The 21,545-nt window shown below is 38.6% G+C and overlaps 1 protein-coding gene across 1 annotated transcript in view; it reads left to right on the top strand.

Annotated features, from left to right (window-relative positions):
* The first annotated feature begins 297 nt into the window (after positions 1 to 297).
* The window catches only part of PTPRR (protein tyrosine phosphatase receptor type R), a 240,372-nt gene continuing 219,124 nt past the window's right edge, over positions 298 to 21,545 (top strand). Inside the window, exon 1 of the mRNA XM_028110864.2 lies at positions 298 to 535. Coding sequence (XP_027966665.1) covers positions 478 to 535 — 58 coding nt within the window. The 5' untranslated portion in view covers positions 298 to 477. The remainder of the gene's footprint in view (positions 536 to 21,545) is intronic.

The raw sequence follows: 21,545 nt of genomic DNA, 5'->3' as shown, positions 1-21,545 counted from the left end.
CTCGCAGCCGCCGCGAAGACCCGGAGAAGTGGAATTTCACTTCGAAACTCCGTGCGGCGCGAGGGGCAGCGCTGGGCATGCTCAGTAGGCGCGGCGCGTTTGGCTGCCGCTGGCGCTGCGCTGGCCCCGCGCGGAGGGCTCCGGGCTGGCGCGGGAGTCCATCCCGCCTTCTCCGCCGCGGCTGCGGGCTTCCAGAAGGCCGATCAGTAGCCGCCTCCGAGCGCCTCGCCCCTGCCCTGCTCCGCCCCTCTCCCAGCCGCCTCCTCCTCCTCCTCCTCCCCCTCCTCTCTCCCTCTCTTCGGGAGGCGAAGCTGGTGGGGGCTTCTGCGGGCGCCACAGACCGCTCTGCAAACCCAGCCAGGACCTGAGAATGAAACCCGGAGACCAAAGGACCCTCGCCGGTGGCTCTTTCTAATCACACTTTGCCTCAAGTGGGGTCGTGGCGGAGTCCCTCCTCCACCGCTCAATGCAAGCACTATGCGGACAGCAGTCGGCTTCCCTGCGCTGTGCCTGCTTCTTAATCTTCTCGCTGCAGGTAAGGGGTTGCGGGGCGTAGAGCTGGAGCTGTGGATGAGATGGGAAACTGCACATGCTTGACGACTCTAGGAAAAGCTTGCCTCGCCAAGAAAGCCGTAGAAAGCAGGACAGTACTGACAGGCAAGGGGCGAGGGAGTTGTGCACCTGTTGGAAGACTGAGGCTGAAAACTTCAGCTAAAATCAGCTCTTGATTTGTCCTTACCTGGTACGAATGATAGTGAACATTTTCAGTATGAACACAGGTTTGCTTCCCCTTCTTTTCGACTCCATCTAGACTCCCTGATCCTGTTTCTAGGCTATGCACTTGACTGCCAGTTTTTCAGGAGACAGACAAGACATCCTGCTGGATGTAACCTTTTCTACTGCAGCGGCTACATCCAAAAGGTCCCTGGGTTTAGCGAGAGCTCACAGAGATGCATTGGCTGCAACCTGAAGGACCACATCTCCGCCCAAAAGATCGAAATACATGGTTCATGTTAATGATGCCGCTCCAGGCTCCTTTGGCCCCTGCTCTTGTCACTCGAATTTTCTAAGCCAATAAGAGGAAGGGAAGGTTCAAAAAAGGACCCCCTCTTCTATTTCAGCATCATGGTCAGCGTCCGAGGGCACCAAACAAAAACCCAATCACAGTTTTAAGGCTGATAACCCCAGGGTAGGCACTCTGCCTGGGACAGATTTGGTGAGGACTAGCAAAGAGTGACAGTGAGACTGTGCCCAAATATAAATATATTTGATATCAGAAGCAATATTAGATTTCGAATGGGAGCAAACCTTAGGGAGTACCTGGGGAATTTTATATGCAATGTCACTACAGATCCTGCTTTTTGGATACATGCAGCCTCTGTGTAATGCAGGGACTTGCTGGACTGAATCCTTTATCATTTTTACACACACGTACCAAAATAGAATATGGCAGAGATTTTAGGCACCCTACTGCGACAGCAGTTGTCCGTGCAGTAGCCCTGTAGCAAGCAAAGACTAGACATTTTACCGGAGTTTGCTTGTCACCCAGTCACACATATTCATTCATTCCTTCAGCTAACATTTATTGAGCATGTATTATGCCCCAGGGATAATGAATACAAATAATGCCTGCAAAATTACAATTCTTGTGGTCTCTTTTAGAAAAGGAGTGGGTGAGTTCCTTTCCTATGTGTACAATGAGAGTGAAATGTGGTACTTTCTTATTTCTAGCCCATGCCATTTTAATGGATTGTGAACCTATTGAACAAGTCATGCACAGGAATATTAAGTCTATAATTAAGTACACATGTTAATTTTTATAATTATGATGTTTTATTGTGAAATTTTCAATAGTTCTTTGGCACCTTTTGGGAAAACTAGCAAATAGCTATGACTGGTCATTAAATTATTTGCAAACAGCTGTAATGCATAATTTTATTACCATATACAGTTCTTTAAATGTTCAAACTTGGTATGAAAAAATACACATTGGGTTGAATTTTATTTACATTATTATGTTTAATTCTAGCACTAAACATCCATTGCCAAAAAAAATTTTTTTAAAGCCTCAATTCTTACAAGTTTAGGCATGATTTAGCTGATCTATCAAAAATGTCAGTGTAGTTATTTTTTAAAAACTAATGTATAAGAAATTCTAAAGATTTCATTTAATATATCTTGAGTAATTATAGCTGAAAAGTTGTACATAAACTTAAAACTAAGCAGGTGGAAAACATTTCTAAATTTATTGTAGCTGAACATTTGGAATGAGGAAAATAGAGGATTTTTGTTCATCAAAGGAGAAACCTAGAAGTCTGTAGCCCTAGATTTTACCTGGAGCTCTGCCAAAGTGTGTATTACCAAAGACAAAACAATCCATCTCTACTTTGACTTATTAATTTGAAAAAATATTCATCCAATTTGAAATTAATAAGGCAATGCATTGATGGGCTATCATTTTCAGATTTCAATTGCAAGATGCTATATGGAAATTAATTATATTCATATTTAATATCGTGCCTTTGATAAGTGTTTTTTCACAGCAGATTGCAAGCTTAATATTGTGGTTGTCTTGCCAGTTTCATTTTGAATGCATTTTAATTTTAAACAGCAATTTGTGGGTCACAAGCTGTCATCAGATTAAAATTCATCACAGTTATTTAATAACATTGTTAGGACTTTTCTTTGGAACTGAAACAAGCACATGCTTTTTGATCTAAGCTCCTGTGGATTTGGGTAATAAGAAAGCGAGTGCGTGGGGGGACGAAGATCAAGAAGTCATTGATTTTGCTACTTGTTGAATGTCTGAGTTTGTTTCTTTTACAGAAGACTTTCCTCTCAGGTTAGAAGTGGGCTTCATAAAGAAGTGAAATGAATTCTATCTTTGTAGTCCTCTTTACTAAAAAGCTAATTGATCCATTTTGGTTATGCTCAGGGTGCCAGCAACTACTTTACTTTGGTGGAACTGATGACATGTTAGAACCCTTTAGGGATGGGAGAAATTGGCTGACAGGACATAAGTGCTCTTCTCAGTTATGCTAGGAACTCTTGCCTTCCCTATGATCGTTCCCCTAATGATAGGATAACAAATTGTTTTCAACTTGAGTGCCATCTCCAATTATTTGGCCATGATTGCCTGAGACACTGTGTAAAATAATAAACAAACAAGCAAGCAAGTAAATAAATAAATAAATAAATAAATAAAAATAGTGACCAACCCTGACCAACGGGCTCGATAGGGAAAAGTACTGTGGTCTGTTTGTAATGTCTATGAGAACAAAAAGAGGAAGACAGGTCCAATATTGTGTAATTAACGTCTCAAAGTAAAATAATCCTAATAAATTACTGAGCATAGAGCCGGTTCAATAACCTGGACTCAACTCTTTCCACGGCAGCTCATTTTCATCTCCCTAACAAGGAAAGTTGTAGTTGTTGTCCATCCAACTGCTTACTATTCCGGTAAGAAAACTAAGTTCCAGTAAATGGTAGACAGTATTTACTTTAAATGGTAAAGAGCCAGTTAACAGCCTAGTCAGGATGAAAGCCGGTGTTTTCAGACCTGTGACTGAATACTGTATGAAATCATATACTGGTTCTAATAGGAAGGGCTACCATAGAGGTAGTGGTGTCAAATCCTTTTTACCCAGCTGTCCTGATTCTTTTTTTTTTTTTTTTAATTTATTTATTTGACAGAGAGAGACACAGCAAGAGAGGGAACACAAGCAGGGGGAGTGGGAGAGGGAGAAGCAGGCTTCCCGCCGGGCAGGGAGCCCGGTGCGGGGCTCGATCCCAGGACCCTGGGATCGTGACCTGAGCCGAAGGCAGATGCTTAACGACTGAGCCACCCAGGCGCCCCTCTTTTTTTTTTTTTAAGATTTATTTATTTGAGAGAGAAGGGGAGGGGGGAGGGGCAGAGGGAAAAAGAGAGAGAGAGAGAAATCTCCAGCAGACTCCCCACTGAGTGCAGAGCCCCATGCAGGGCTCAGTGCCATGATCTCGGGGTCATGGGATCGTGGGGTCATGGCTTGAGCCAGAACCATGAGTCGGGTGCTTAACCCACTGAGCCACCCATGTGCCCCTAGCTGTCATTCTTCATTCCTTCTCTGAACCAATGTAATAGGTAAACTGCAGTTGAAAAGACTACTTCAGGAATATCCAAGAAGGTGTGCCCCAATAATATTGATGGTACCCCAAAATCCACAGATAGCTTCTTTCCTTCAGTGTTTTTTCTCTTTCTTTACCCAAAGAACTATATTCTGTTTCAGGCGATGATATCTGTTGGGTAGTATTTTAGTTGCAAAGGAGTGAAGGTCTTGGAATATCTTAAAAATTTTCATGTAAAACTTTATTTTTTTCTGGTGCATGTTTTGCTAAAACACGCAGAACGTGATTTCAGTGCATTACTCTCTCCCTAAGCTCTGGAGAAGGTTTTTTCCAATTTTCGCGTTGTTCTTCCCATTGAGCATTCTGGATGGGGCACAAAGACTGCCTTTGACGTATCTTCTGCAGATGCACCTTCTCTGTCAGAGAAGTGCATAGTCAGGTTTTCTAGTCTTTGAGAAAGAAGGATTCCTATGGCGAGACCAAGAGGATCAGGGAAGTCATTTGCAGAAGCACCACCCTCAAACAAAAGGGTAGACTGATAGGTAGGAAAATAATGTTATTCTTGAAGATTCTAAGATGTCTTCTCTCGGTAAACTCCAGAATCCGTTTTTCCTGTTCAGAATCACTCAACATAATCCTACACTAGCCCAGGTTCTACTGTATTCTCTTCCCCCATTATCTCTCTGATATCATGTTTCACTACTTTCTTCTTTTTTGTCTCTCTCCAACCACTTTGGTCTCCTTGCTGTTCTAAAAAGATTCCAGGGACTTGCCCCCTTCATATGTTTTGCTTTTTTCTTTGCCTGAAACACTTTCCCCAGCATCTCCATGGCTTAATCCCTTAAGTTTAGGCCTTTACTCAAATATTACTTTCTCAGGGAGGCCCTCACTGACTATTCTATTTAATATTTCATCTTCTCCCCCCAAAAAACATCAATATCTCTTCCCTGCTTTACGTTTTTCCCAGAGAAGGTTTTCACCAACTTGCATATCATATATTTAACTTATTTGCTTTGTGTATTGTGGTTCCCCCATTCCCCATTGAAATGTAAGCTCCTTGAAGGCACAGATTTTTGTCTGTTTCATTTACTGCTGTATCTATTGCAGATCTTGCCCAGCCTGGCACCTGGGGCAATGCCGGGTATAAAAGCTACTAAAGATTTAAAAAGATATATTGAATAAATAGAAACAACACAGTGATATTTCTGGTCTCTCCCCTTTTGCATTTAATTTCTTCTTGGCACCCATGCAAGACACACTCAGTCAACTTAACCGCTTCTTGAATGGACTTCAACAGAGCTCATTTATCTAAAACTCAAGTTTCTCCCTAGAAGATCACATGCGCAGGGAATATACTGTCTCAAACAGACTTTTCTACCATTGTGAACTTAAGGACAACATGGGACGGGCTTGCAAGAGGCCAGAACTACAGATCAACTCAGTGGCAAAGTCCTTCAAATTGATTGCCAGATGCTGTACAGCTCAAATGCCTTGCTGGTTCATTATATTTTCAGTTCTTAGTGAAATGCCTTGTACATACATGTAGGAATGGCTATAGTGATATAAAAGGATTCATACAGCTAATTTATAAGCAGGATTTAAAGCACTTGGACAAACCTATCTACCTTTTTGGCACGTAAGAGGCACACATGTATGTATACTGAACATCACACACTCCTGTCACCTTGGATAGGACATGTTCTATTGGAGATCATACCCGGAGTAGTGCCTTGTAAAAATTCTGGAACACATTGTCCACATTTGGCCTTCTCTTTTTTGTTTCTCATCTATTTCTCTACCAACTCCAGTCCTCCTCCTATCATCCTACTTATGAGATGTTGAATCTAATTAAGGTATCTTTTTCTTAGCAGTCAATATTTACAGCGTTTATCCAATTGATCTCTTTCTGAATTTTAAAAAAGTCCTCCTCACTGATTTCCATTGGATAACCTCTACTTCCTCGCTTCCTTCTTATCTCTCCAGCCATTCCTCAGTTTGTACTGTTAGGTCTTCCTCTGAGCAGTATTTAAAGGTTAGTGCTTTCTAGAATTTATGCTTCCCCTTTTATTTCCCTCTCTGTGCAATCTCCCTGGATGATTATATTCAGACCTCCATGTCAAAGATTCCTAAACCCGTATTTTAGTCTCAGATATTTCTTCTGAGCCCCAGTCACATAGTTATAATTACCTAGGAGTCACTGGATATCCCATGAGCATCTTATATTTGTCTGTTAGTACTCAGCATTCCCATCACAGTTGCTCTTATTTCTGCATTTCCTATCATTGTGAATAACACCAAGATCCCCCACAATCACACAAGCCTGAAACTGTTAACTCATCCTGGACCCCTCCTTTGTTACCTTCATCCATAACGTCACTAAGTCTTCTCCACTCTCCGTGTTCACATCGCTGCCTTGGGGTAGGTCCTTAGTTCTCATATAGCATCTTACATTATCCTCATCAAATCCATCCTTCATGAAAATGCCAGAGGTAAAACTCTAAAAAAAGCATACCTGATCATGTTCCTCCCTTGTGAAATTCTTCAATACAGCTATTTCCTTCTTTCTTAAAATAAAACCCAAACTCATTAGCAAGACAGAGTCTTCTACTCTCGGGTCTTTCCTAATTCCATTTCTTAGAACTCTACTTGTTGTCTCGTATGCCATCAATAAATGTTCAATGAATGAATAAATACATTCCGGATGTATTAGGCAAAGTAAATTCTACTAAATTAAATTACACTGATGAAGAGATTACATCTCATCTTCATAACCATAAACAGTAGAATTGATTTTGCTACTGCTCTCAATCCAGTTTACATGTATTGGTTACAAAGGAATGACAATGGGACAGAAAAGCTTTCATTTAAACATAGTCTCTAGGATAAGTTTGTGCACCATGGGCATGACGATAGTTGTAGTGGAGTTGTATATCGAACTCCACCTACTTAGACATTGCTGTGTGAGTTTCTAGTACTAGATGGATGGGAATAACGTGAATGTCTTTATTTTAGATCAAGGAATTAGATAGGATACATAGCATGATAGTTGTGCACTAAGGAATAGACCCAGAACTTGGCACTCTGATTACTGATTGGTCATCATCTCTGTCAGAATAACAAATATGAGCCACTCACCCATTCAGAATCAGGTGGGAGTGTGAGTAAATGCGTTCAATATATGAAGACCCCCAATAATCCAGTCCTCCTTCCCTCCCCCAAACAAAAAACAAACCATCATAGCAAATTGGGGAGTATTTGGATGGTTGTGTACATTTTCTTTCTCTCTTTTTATGTGTAGACAAAGTGTTTATAGAACCATAAAGTTTTGGGATGCCACACATTTTTTTTTTCTGATGGAAAAACACTACACCTAAAGGGAGATATGCTCACATCTGAAGAATGGAGACTAGTTTATGAATTATAAAAAGTCACTTTTTATGAGATGATGGGATCACACATCAAAACCCATTTATTGCCATTAGTACTGATGATTACATGGCTGTCATATTTTATGGTAAGTTTATTGTTAAATCTTTTAAAAGCTGTTTACAAAGTCAAATTCAAAAGGTAGAAAAAGCCATTTTTCCCTTTAAAAAGGGATTTTGAAAGATCCTACTTGGCCCATAAGTGCATTCTTCATTTTCAGAGCACTTACAAATGCTGACACACTCAGAGTTACACTGTTATTTCCCAGCATAAAGGATTTTAATAGCTTTGAAAAAATATTTAATGGTAAATTATTATTTTAAGATCAAATTTCCTCATTCCTTTTCCTCAAATAACATCACCATAAAGTGTCTGTTATTGTGATGATATTTGCCACAGAATGACAATTAGTAAATTTATATTGTGAACATTATTAGCACTTCCCATTTAAATAATTTTTTACTAGTAAGACTATTGAGACTTTCCTCATAATCAAATCTTCATTTGATTTCAATTTATTAAGATGTTGGTGTCTGTTAAAATTGCAGCCACCTGCACCAAAAATAAAGCAAAAGTAATTGTTTACATGATGCAGCAATCTAGATCAATATGTTTAATTGCACTGAAGTAAATGCTGAGTTCAGTTGAGGACATGAATTATTTTTTTCCTAGTTCAGACCTGAAGCAGTGTCCATGTCCTGACTTAAATGTGCAGAATGGATTAAGGCAGCCCTAAGCTACTGCTCCTTGGAAAAGAGCACAAAATGAACACAGAGTAAGAGTGTCTCACCGGCCCCTGGAGCAGCAGGTACAGAGCAAGACTCTGCTGCTCTTTCACTATAGTAACCCCCCAACTCCTGATGGACCCTGGAGGGGAAATCAAACACTACTCGTAACTCTGATCACTGGGTTACTGGGAAAGATGCTCAAAACAAAGAGTGCCAAACACAATATGGTGAGTTAGTTTGAAAGGCCATCAATCCATTAATATGAAGGTGTGGTTTTAAGTTACAAGCAATTTACTTTCTTTGCCTTGTTGATTCAAGACAGTATTTTTATTCTCCCTGGAAGAAAATGAACTAGCTTAAGGAGAGAAGTTAAGAGAAAATTGAAATAAAGGGGAAAATGCCATATTTTTAGATAATCTTTAGCAGAATACCCTAGTAGTTAAGAGCATGGATACTGTGATCGGGCTTCAATCCATACACAATCACTTTCCAGCTCCGTAACTTAGGGCAAGCTACTTAATCTTTCTAAGCCTTAATTTTCTCTTTTTATTTTTATTATTTATTTATTTTTTAAAAAATTTCTTCTTTTTTAAAATGGAGGTTATATACGATACAGCTGTAGAGTTGTTGTTGTGTGTTAAACAGGACAATGTATGTAAACAGCACTGTCTTAGTAAGTGCCATGTAAGTGCTAGGTATTATTTGACTGGGGTAGGAGAGGTCGGGTGACAAATGGTTAACTGGTATCTGGGAGCACTTTCTACTCCAGATAAGAATAGCTGTTAATTGCGTGGTCCTTCACCAGAAGATGTTCATTTTTCAAAGAAGGATGGCAGAGCAGTGCCTTAGACCAGTGATACTAATTTCAAATGAAGGAAAGGACTAAGAATGGAATGGAAGTGCTGACTTATGGGCCTACCAGGTGCCCTCCAAATCCCTAAATGCAGGCAGAGGAGACTAGGGCTGGGATCTCTTCAAGTGGCCACTGGGGACCTCCTTCATCACCCTCCTCCTGCCCCAATATCCAGGCATTTACATCTCTGGAATATCATTACTATGGCAATATTTTAAGTTTTGTGTTTTCTAAAGTTCATTTTGCTATGTTTTAACATAATTCTTAATCTGTGAGAATTATTCTTGAAACACTTATTTTTTTCTTTGTCTTGCTATTGGATCCCAGTTTTCAAGTCATCTGGAGAACTCTACTATAAAAATGATGGAAATGGGGCACGTGGGTGGCTCAGTCAGTTAAGCATCGACTCTTGGTTTCGGCCCAGGTCATGATCTCAGGGTTGCAAGATGGAGCCCTTTGGGCTCCTTGCTCAGTGGGAAGTCTGCTTGAGATTCTCTCTTCCTCTCCCTCTGCCCCGCCCTCCCCACTCAGGAGCACACACTCTCTCTCTAAAACAAATAAATAAAATCTTTTTTAAAAATGATGGAAATAGTTTATAATCTTTATATTTATAAATAATAATATTTTAGCTGTTTGCATAACAATAACTGAAGTATAAAAGATTTTACAAATGCACTGCTTCATTACTCAGCGAGTGCATGTGGAACTCAGTTCCTGTGATTTCTGCAAAGGGTAGTATTTCTCAGCTTTCCAGCCACATGATCATTTTTCTCTACTTCTGCATTTCCCCAGAGGGCATATCTTGATGAAGTTCTTCTCTTAAAGGCTGTGTAAAATTTAAGAGATAGTAGTACTCACACCTGTGGACCTCTCCTGCAAACATCCTTCAACTCAGTTCTTCAGGAACTGGGGGGCATCTGACTGCATCTGTCTGAACCGACATAAATCTCACTTCCTCAGGCAGAGTCTGAGTCCATTGGTCTCAACCCCATTCCTTCCTTATGACTTATGCTAGTCACATTGTCCCAAAGGGTAGTGTCCTAATTGTAGTATGTTCCACTCTGTAACATATATTTATCAGATGAAAAATAACTCTATTAAAAATGGGCAGAAATCAAGAAACATGGAACTCGCTCATTGTAATTTTGCCACCAGCACATGGCACCCATTTTTCCTGAAATGACAGTCACTTCTGTGACTCCCGAATAGAGTTTGCCATTGCACAGCTTAACATTGGGTGGATAAGGTAAATAGGAAGAAGTAAGTAGTTACAGTGGGTTGGAAGTGGGAGTAGGAACTACATTTCCAAATGGGATATTTGAAGAAACGTGAAGGAGTGTTTATATCAAAGAATATGCAGAAAAAGTTTACAAGTTTAATTAAAATCATTCCTTATTCTTGTACAGTTCAGATCCTCTCCTACATAGAGAAGAATAGAGCCAGCTCTATGAAAATAGACTAATTACTTTCGTATTTAAAAAAAAATGTTATTATAGATATACTAGACACATCCCTGGCCAAACATGTGAAACATTTAAATAGTCTTAGAGAATGACACAGCACCTCCTCATGGGATTATGTTTTCACATCCTAGAAACCAGTGCACAAAATAGATTTCAGGAAAAACATTCCTGGAAGGAGGTGTTCCTTCAATGACAAGCTCGTCCAAGTCTTCTGGGGCGGAGGGCCATAATGGTTTACAATTTTTATAAATTCAATCATTATCTTATAGAAACTCTCATTTCTCGTTATTTTTATTTATTTTTTTACTCTATGATATAATTGCTCATTTGAAGATGAACCTTTTTTTGGTCAAATTGGTTGTTTGTTGTCAGGATACAAGGCAAAACAAATGTGTGTACCTAAAAATATATACATACATACATATATGTATGTTGTTAGAGTGTAACTAAGACATACAAACTGAATTTTATAAAACTGGCGTTATAGATAGACAGAGCCATAATGGACTCTTTCTAACACTGGTGTAATTTTCTATTAAAAGACTGGTAGGATTGATCATATGTTCTAAATGGGAGGTTATCCTAATGGACCTTGGTCGTCTCATGTCGGGAAGACTGCAGTATTCATCGGGAAGATTCAGGGTGGTTACCCTGGGTCCTTATAGCTGGAGATGAGTATTGTGCTGACGTATTGTGTTGACCATTACCAATGGAATTACAGAACAACTACAAGAGTGGTTTTAATATTTTAATATTGGCCTCCTTACATCCAAGGATGTTGTTTCTGGAAATCCCTGCCCCTGTAAGTTCCCAAAGGGTCTTTTATTGTACTTGGTCTATTGATCTAATTGATTAGACCCAGAGAGAAGTAGTTGTCAGTCATAGTGCACACTGGACGTTTGGAAAGAACAGTGGTGAGAGCTGAATGACACCCTTAATGTCTGGAAACAAAACTTGAACAAAGTGAAAAACAGCCTATTGAGTCTTTCTGATACATGAATGTTTATGCTATCTATGTAATTTCGTTCTTTTTTGGAAAAATTCTAAACCTTAACAAAACATTATAAACTGGAACTTGCCTATAGTCTGGATATTTATTGTCTTAAATTTAAAAGGAAGGTAAAAAAAATCACAAATTTCAGAGGATACAAAGTAATAAATTACAAAGGGTCACTATCTCCCTCTTGTATAACATGTAAGTTGTGCTCTGTAAGGAAGGGTTTTGAAGATGCAACAAGAGCTTTGATGAAAGGATATATGGAGGAAAGCAAATTTAATTAAAGGGAACCAGATGCTAATAGCAATCTTAGCTGTCTTACATGAAGCAAAAACATAATATCATTTCATTACATCAGAAGAAATTGGAAAAGTAAGTATAACTATAAAGCTTTAGATGTAACTTTCTAAATTTTGCTTATGGAAAATAAATGTACTTGTTTATTGTGCTTATGGAAAAATGTATCTCTCTAGAAAAAATCAGCATCATGCAAACTCTTATTGAATTGGAGCTTCTCTTTTCTTGAAGCACAGCGCGTTGTAATCTAGTTGTAGATCTACAAGAACCACTTTCATTCTCTGATGAGAAACTGAGGCTCAGCTCTGAGACTTGCTCAAGTTCACATAGATGGTGATGGTGGGGGGCGTCTTGCACTAGAATCTAGGTCCCTTACCTCCCAGTCCATTGCTTTTTAAAAAAAGTATGTTTCTTTCCTTCCTGACTACTATTAATAGGCATCTGCGATATAAGCTTTCACTAGTACGCCTGTGTATTTTTAACTTTTTCTGAGAGGCATTTACAAATCAAAGGAGAGCCTTATCATTTCTCTTGTAGAAATTCCTGAGGGACTTCCCTGATGTTATCCATTTATATCCAATTTCTAGAGAAGAAAGTGTTGGCAGTGCTTTAAAAACAATGATTATCCTTTCACAAAATGATCAGAGAACAAAGCTGCCTTTTTTTGATTGGTCACTTTTTCAGGTCTCTTTAGAGAACATTGCTTCATCCTTTTTTTCCTTTCACAAGTTACTGACACTGATTTAAACATTTGCTGTACAAAGATTTATCCTGAGAGGGTGCAGGCAAGGCCATTCTACCCTGTTCATCTAAGAATTACCAACACTGAATCTGAAATATTGAATCATAACATAACGTAATCATAACATACTCTAACTTAACATTGTAATTTCATCCATTTCTTCTCTGTTAAAGATCTCTTCAGAGATTACAAGGTTCAAAATGAAATTTAAATCATGGAATTTTAAGACCATCAAAACTGGCTATTCGCATGTAAGTGTTGCTTCTATGGTCAAAGTACTTACATTTTAAATGCAGATGAATATCTTTGACAAGCTGTTTACTAAACATTCTGTGAGACACTCTATCTGTTCTGGGCTGCAACAGACTGAGTTCTCAGTGAAGATGAGGAATCCTCCTACACATTAATCAACTTTATCTCTTGGTTCTTTACAACTGTTTCAGTCTTTCTCCATTTTCCTGAAGCTTACTATCTTTCCTCCCTTGTCCTCCCTCTTGAGATGACTTCACTTCTACATGGAGAAAATAGAAACCGTCAGAAGATAACTTGCTCAACCTCTACCACCAGATCCCTTACCATCCCAGATTTTCCCACCTTCCCCCCTCCCTCCTGTTGTAACAGAGGAAATACCTCTCTCCAACCCCAGGTTCACCCCGCTGCCTGTTCTGTGAATCCCAACTCCTCCAATCTTGTGGGAGAGCTCATGTCTATTATGATGTCACCTGCTTTCCCCTACATTTTCAACCACTCCTCAAATGGCTCTTCCTTTTAAGGAATAAAAGTGCTCACATCTCTCCTATCTTGAAAAAAACCAAATCCCTCAACCCTACTCTCCCTTCCTGATAACACACTGTCATTCTCTTATCACACCTAAATTTGTTTGAAGAGTTGTCCACACTGTTGTTTTCACTTTATCTCCCACTTTGCTTTCCAATTAAATCTAGTTTTCTCCCACATACACACTGGAATTACCTTCTATAAATTTATCAATCATTTTTTAACTATATAGATTTGCAGTTAGAGAAAAGATGCTTTGATACAGTTTTGAGTTAAAAAGTAGCTTGCAAAACATAGTGTAATCTGTTGACTTCTTTGAGTGTATAGTTCTATGAATTTTAATACTTGTGTAGATTCATGTAATTACTACCGCAATACGTAAAAGGTCATTCAGCCCCCGAAACTCCTTCATGCTATGTCCCCCACCCCTGGCCCCTAAGTACTGATAACAATTGATTTGTCTTCCATCACTATAGTTTGTATCTTTTCAAGAATGTCATCTAATGGAATCATACAATATGTGTTGTTTTGTGACTGTCTTCTTTCACTCAGCCTAAGGCCCTTGAGATTCATCCAAGTTGTTGTATGGATCCATAGTTCATTACTTTTTATTGATGAGTAATATTCCAATGTATAGATGTATCAAAGTTCACCCACTCACGCACTGAAGGACTGTTGAGTTGTTTCCATTTGGGGCCAGTTATGACTAGAGCTGGCACAAAAATTTGCTTGAGATTTTTGTGTGAATATAAGTGTTTATTTTTCTAGGGTAAGTATGTAGAAGTGGGATTGCTGGTAAATGTATATTTAATTTTATAAGAAAGTGCCAAACTATTTTCCATAGCGCCTTTGCCATTTCTCATGCCCTCCAACAAGGTCTGAGACTTCTAATTCCTACAGAGACTCTCCAGTACTGAGAATTGTTGGTATTTTTCATTTTAGCAATTCTAAGAGGTGTGTGGTGGTATCATATCACAGTTTTAATATAGATTTTTCTCTTGGCTAATAGGATTGAGCAGATTTTCATGTACCTATTTGTCATTTATGTATTCTCTTTGACAAAGTGTTCAACTTTAGCCCTTTTCTAAATTAGTTTGTTTTCTTACTATTGAGTTTTGAGAGTTCTATATGTTTTCTGATTACACATCTTTGCTGGATATGTGATTTACCATTATTTTCTCCCACTCTGTAGCTTGCCTTTTCATTCTCTTTACAATTGTCTTTTACAGAGCAAAATTTTTAAAATTTTGATCCAGACAAGTTTATCAATTTTTTTTTCATTTATGGATTATGATTGTGGTGTCCTATCCAAGAACTCTTTGCCTAACCCTAGGTAATGAAGATTTTCTCCTATCTTCAAAAAGTTTTAAAGTTGTGTTACAGGGATTTTTTTCCATTGGTGCCTGTGGTTCTGGGTCATGCCTCTTGGAAGAATGAAGAGGTAAATCAGATAGAGTGGTGGGCAGCAAAGCAAGGTTTATTGAGCAACAGCAAAGTGATAGTATAAAGCTACTGAGGAGGGAGGGGACCTGAGAGGGTTGCCACCAGAGTTTCTAAGTCTAGGGGATTTACGAGCTGTTTTAATCTGATTAACCCTACATGAGCATAACTATGTCTATTTAAAAAAATTCTGTTGGGATTTTTATTTTAATTGGGGATAACTGACATCTTCATTATGTAGTCTTACAATTCATGAACAGGGTATGTCATTCTATTTAATTAGGTCTTTTTTGATTGGTTTTTCAGGATTTCATAATTTCGAGTATACATATCCTATACAAAATCTGTTAGATTTATACCTAAGTATTTTATTTTTTAGAATGGTTATAAATTTTTGTAAAATTTCAGTTTTCTTTTGAACATTGCTAGTTTATAGAAATGCCATTGGCTTTTGCAGATTGACTTTGTATTCTACAACCTTACTAAATTCACCTGTGAATCCTAGGAAGATTGTGGTGGATTCTTTGGGATTTTCTACACAGATGATCATGCCATATGCAACTAGAACAGTTTTATTTCTTCTTTTCCAGTATGTATGCATTTCATTTCTTCTCTTTGTCTTATTGCACTGACTAGGACTTTTAATACAATGGCATATAGAAGTGGTAAGATGTCATAGTTGCTTTGTCCTCTATCTTAGGATGGGAAGCAAGCATTCAGTCTTTCACTATTAAGCATAATGTTAACTGTGGGTATTAGTGTAGGTGCCTTTTTTATTTATTTTTTAAAAATTTTATGAATACATTTTCTTTTTACATTTTCTTTTATTAAACTTTTTTTTTTAAAGTAATCTCTGCACGCAATGTGGAGCTCAAATTCACAACCCTGAGATCAAGAGCCACATGCCCTACTGACTGAGCCAGCCCAGCGCCCCATTATAGATGCCTTTTTAAAGGAAATTCTCTTCTATTTCTAGTCTGCCTAGCTTTTTTAAAACTATGAATAGATACAAATTTTGTCAAATGCTTTTTCTGCATCAATTGATATAATGTTTTTCTTCTTTAGACTGTCAACATGGTAGATTATGTTGATTGCTTTTCACATATTGAAGAGGCCTTCCATTCCCAGGATAATCCCCATTTGGTTATGGTATATTATTCATTGTATTACTTCTGCATTCAATTTGCTAATATTTTGTTGAGGATTTTTGCATCTGTGTTCATGAGCAATATTGGTCTATGGTTTTCTTTTTAGTACTGTCTTTCTCTGGCTTTGTTATCAGTATAATTTTGGCCTCATAAAATGATTTGTGAAGTGTCCCTTTTCTATTTTCTGGCAGAGGTCATGTGAAGTTGATGTTATATTTTTCTTTAGATGTCTGGTAGAACTTGCCTGTAAAACTATTTGATCCTGAAGATCTTTTTTTCAAAAAAATTTAAGTAGAAATTTAATTTCTTTTATAATGTTAGGACAGTTTGAGATCTGTATTTCATCTTGGGTGTGAGTTTCATTAGTTTGTGGTTTTTGAGGAATTGGTCATTTCATCTAAGTTGTTGAATTTATATGCAAAGGATGATTCATAGTATTTCCTTATCATCCTTTTCATGTCTGCAGGGTCTGTAGTGATAGCCTTCCTTTTAATCTGATATTAATAATTTGTGTTTTCTCTATTTCTTTGTGAGTCTTGCTAGAGTTTAATCAATTTTACTGTTCTCAGAAAATCAGCTTTTGTTTTATTGATTTTTCTCTATTTTCCTATTTTCTTTTTTTAATTATTTTTTTTCTTTTAAAGATTTTATTTATTTATTTGACAGAGAGAGAGTGAGAGAGGGAACACAAGCAGGGGGAGTGGGAGAGGGAGAAGCAGGCTTCCCGCTGAGCAGGGAGCCCGATGCGGGGCTCGATCCCAGGACCCTGGGATCATGACCTGAGCCGAAGGCAGACGCTTAACCGACTGAGCCACCCAGGTGCCCCTATTTTCCTATTTTCAACGTAATAATTTCTGCTTTTAAATTTTTAATTTTTAATTTCATTCTGCATGTTTAGCGTTTATTTTGCTCTGTTTTTGTTTTGTTTTGTTTTTAGTTTCTTAAAGTGGATGGAAGCTTAGATTATTGATTTGAGATCTTTCTTCTATTCTATTAAAGACATTTAATGCTGTAAATTTTCCTCTAAACAGTGCTGCTTCAATTGCATCCCACAAATTATGATGTTATATTTTCATTTCATTTCAGTTCAAAACATGTTCTAATTTAGTAATTATTTTTTGACCCAAGGATATTTAGAAGTATGCTGTTCAATTTCCAAGTGCTTGGAAATATTCTTGTTTTCTATTATTGATTCCTAATTTAATTTTATTATGGCCAGAGAATATATTTGTATAATTTCAGTTTTTTCAAATGTCTAAGTTTGTTTTATGGCCCACGATATGGTCTATTTTGGCGAATGTCCCGTGTGTACTGGAAAGGAATGTGTATTCTGTGTTCTTGGTTGGAGCATTCTATAAGAACTGTTAAGTCCAGTTAGTTGGTGATGTTGTTCTGTTCCTTTATAACCTTGCCATTGCTGATTTTCTGTCTACTAGTTCTATTATTGAGAGAGGCGTGATAAAATCTCCAACTGTAATTGTGGGTTTGCCCACTTCTTCTTTCACTTTGGTCAGTTTTTGCTTCATGTATTTTTATGCTTTTTGGGGGGGGTGTATACACAATTAGGATTATTATATATTCTTATATATATTACATCATTATGTACATTACATTATTATGTGATGTGTCTCTTTGTCCTTGGTAATTTTCTTTGCTCTGAAGTCTGTGTTGTCTGATAGTGGCTTTCTTTTGACTAGTGTTTTCAGGATACATATTTTTTCCATCCTTTCACATTAAACCTATCTGTATCATTATAGTTGAAGTGAGCTTCTTGTATTTCTATAACTGCATCTGAGTCCAGGGTCAAGTGGGGGGACAATGGAGAGTGAAAAAGCTGTGACAGTTGGTTCCACTCTCTTAGAATGGTAGCTTCCCCAAGAGGAAGAAAGGCTCTCCTCTTGCGGAGTTTTGAGCCCCGTAAGCTCTCATTCATGGCCAAGGCCACTGCTGCCGTGACATTGCTTGGGGTGGGGCATGGCGAATGGAGAAAAGAGAGAGGAAAAATGGGGAAAGATCCCTGCAGCCTCTTTTAGCAGTATGAGTTCCCTTTTTCAGAACTAGTGTTTTAGAGTGTTTTTCCTGAAGCTGTCTTTGTCCGCACCCTGGCATCCACTACGGTTGACTAGAGAATACTGGGGGAGACAGGGGAGATGGTAAACTCCCTGCTGATGCTGTGGAACTTTGAAGTCCCCCTGCTACTATTTATTTTCCAGAGTCCTCAAATAGCTGTCTCATGCATTTTGGCCCAGGTTTTATTCCGTGGAAACAACAAGGCAGGCTGTGTTTGCCTCATTTTACCCAGACTCCGAATCTTCCATACCCTTTCAGATCCTTTAAAATTATTTTATTTTTGTTCAAGGACTCAACAGGGGAAGATGGTCAGCTTAGTGCTTCTAGAATGCTATCCTCAAGCCTTTTCCATGTTGAATCTGGTCTTCTGAATATCCAGGCTCAGATGTCCATTGATAAATTTTAAGTAAGTAAACCCTATGCAAATGTTCAGGGTTGTCTTGTTTGAACTCTCAGAGTCTCTGACACTGGGTACTGCCCCACACAGACTCCTCGTTGCACTCTTCCCATGCCTTCCATACTTCGACAATCTCCAACTGCTCCTTCAGTATGGGCTTCTCTGCATCTAGGTTGCAGACTTCTGGTTCTTCTTCACCCACAACTCTTCCTAGGCAGTCTCATCCCTCAGTTTTCCATCAGCTTGCTTATGGTTTTTAAGCACTATCTCTCGTCCAGAGCTTCCTCTTGAGTTCATTTACATATAATTGCTCTCTAGATATTTCTGCTTCCATATGTTGTAGGCACCACAGGCACCCCCATATAGTCCGTCACCCACTAGAAACGAAATTACCCTTGAAACCCCATTGTTGGTTCCCTCCCAGAACATTAACTCAATCATTGAATTAATACTTCTCCTCCTCTCCCCCCGCCCCTCCCTCTTTTTGTCAATTCCAGTGTCTTTTTTTTTTTCCAATGCACAAAGGTCTTTTATTAAAGCACAGGGACATGACCCTGGGGCAGAAAGAGCTGCACTGTGATTGTGAGAAGCAATTGATTATATACTTTTAAGTTGGGGGGGGTGGTAGGTAGAGATAAAGGAAGTCTCTAAAGGGATTTTCATAAGTTAAAGAAGAAACAGGATCCTTGAGACCCGGCTGTTGTCAAGCTAAGATTGCTTTAGATTGCTTTTTGCCTCTAGCAAAGCATTAACATTAAGGTAGCCCTGAGTTCCTTGAGGAGTGTTATACTCTGAATGTATCAGATATTTATCAATGGTCTGCAAATTTTTATCTACATTTTTTTTTTTTGCTTTTCTTCTCCTCCTCATCTCCACCCCGCCCCCTCCTGTCCAACAGTTTCGACCTTTAAATCTTTAAGGCTGCTGTGAGAGTGGAAGGTCTTATCTTCTGTAACATCTTCCTGCTGAATAGGGGTGTAGAGATGTCCCTGCCTATGAGTCAACATTGGTCAGCTGGGGAATTTATATATAGGAGTTATGAAAGGTAGAGGCAGCTGAATCCAAGGTAGACAACATATATGAATCTCCTGGAGTAGGAAGGATCATCTGTCGACTAGATTCACCTCGGCTCCATCCCTCTCCTGCCACCTAGTCTGGGGCCATTCTTCTGTCATCTAAAATATTTTACCTGGTCCCTTTGCACTTACTCTCACTTCCTTCCAATCTATTTTCTTGTCTAGCTAGGGAATCTTTCAGAAATAGACATTTTATCTTGTCATTTCCCTCCTTAAATTTTGCAAAATGTTCGATTTCTCTAATGCTCTATTTCTTGAGTAAAGATATTCAATGATTTAGTACCTGTCAGCCTCTCTCTATTAGTTTCCTGTTGCTGTATAACAAATGACCCTAGAATGTAATAGATTAAAACAGTACACATTTACTGTTTCTCAGTTTCCATGAGTCAGAAATCTGGGCACGGCTAACTGGGACTTCTGCTTCAAGGTCTCTCATAAGCCTTCCATTAGAGTGTTGGCCTGGGCTGGGCTCTTAAAGGAAGGCTCATCTGAGGAGGGATTTGCTTCCAATATCATTTACATGAATGTTGGCAGGAATCAGTGACCCTGAGGGCCTCAGTTCTCTCCTGGCTTTTGGCTAGAAGCCTCCTCCTTGACATGGACTTCTCCAGCAAGGCATTTTGCTTCATCAAAGTCAGCGGGAGAGGGTCTCCTAACAACACAGAAGTCACCTCTTTTTTACCTAATCAAGGACGTAACAGCCCATCACCTTTGCCATTATCTGTTGGTTAAAAGTCGCGAGTGAGATCCAGCTCACTCTCAATGGGAGGGGGTTATACAAGGATGTGAATGCTGGTAGGTGTTGATCACAGAGTGATCTATAAAGTCCGTCTACCAGAATCTCTCACCTTCTTTTTCACATCTCCTCTCTTAATCTCTCTGTGCTTCTTTCTGTATTGTTACCTAAACATTTCCAATCTACTGAATCTCTGTTCAGTGGGGTCTAGTCTACTATATAACCTATACACTGAGTTTCGTCAATTATTATATTTTTTGTTTTGATGCTTTCCACCTGGATTGAAACAGGCCCATTCCCTTTCCTTAAATTCTTGTTATTTTCTTCTTTTATCTCTTTGGGTGTTTTAAATCAACTTATTTTAAAGACTCCTTTATTTTTCTCTTTTATTTATTCTTTCTTAGGTGAGAATCTTCCCACTCCATCTTCTGTCTCTCATGGCAGCAACCTCAGTGTGCTTTGTAATTTTTAAAATCTATGAGTGTGTCTTCAGTGGGACTTATCTTCCATGGCAACACATGGAAGTTGCATTTATATACTTGTTTCTAGAGACATCACTATGAGAGTGATTTTTCGGTTGCCTCTGTCTAAAACCCTATAATACATACAGGTTCTAAAACAAGTTTTCTTTCTTAAGTTTTTTTCTCTTTCTTGGTTTTTCTCCTATTCTCTTACCATCCTTCTCACTTGCCTTTGCTGGCTCCTTCATTCAGCTCCCTGGTTCAAAATACTTGAATTCTACGGTGCTCTGTCATACGCAATCTTCTCTTCATCATCAACATCCAGTCACTTGGCTTTAAATTTTATCTGTATTGGATGATTCACAAATCTATCTTTCATTTCTCTCTCTCCAACCATGAACTACACACTTAGCTATTAAATGTCTAATTCAGAAGTTTGATATTTCATAGTCATCTCAATCTTAACATTACTGAATTGTTTACTTGAGTATATTCATAATGCTGAAGTGAAGGAGGCAATAGAGAGGTAGCATTTGAAGATAGAGAAGACAAAACTGATTCCAGATACTAGCTCAGTGGTCCTTATCTTCAGAGTTTGAATGTGAGAAGAATTCAGTAATAAATCCAGATTCCTAGGCTACATCTCCAGAGATTCTGCTTTGGTGGTTCTAGGCTGGGGTGTAGGACTCTGCATCTTAATATCCCAGATGATTCTGATGCAGGGATCTAAGCACAACACTTTGAAAAACTTTCTCCTGCCTAATGGTTATGGTGGGGTTCCTAATATCATGCTGCCAACTGGGTTCCCGTTATTTGAGGACAGGGCATGA

The sequence above is a fragment of the Eumetopias jubatus genome, unplaced genomic scaffold (genome assembly GCF_037043125.1).
Source record: "Eumetopias jubatus isolate StellerSeaLion01/CBP00866 unplaced genomic scaffold, mEumJub1_p1.0 scaffold_8, whole genome shotgun sequence".
Classification (NCBI taxonomy): Eukaryota; Metazoa; Chordata; class Mammalia; order Carnivora; family Otariidae; genus Eumetopias; species Eumetopias jubatus.
The sequence above is the reverse complement of the archived record's forward strand: the minus strand, read 5'-3'. Positions and strand labels throughout refer to the sequence as shown.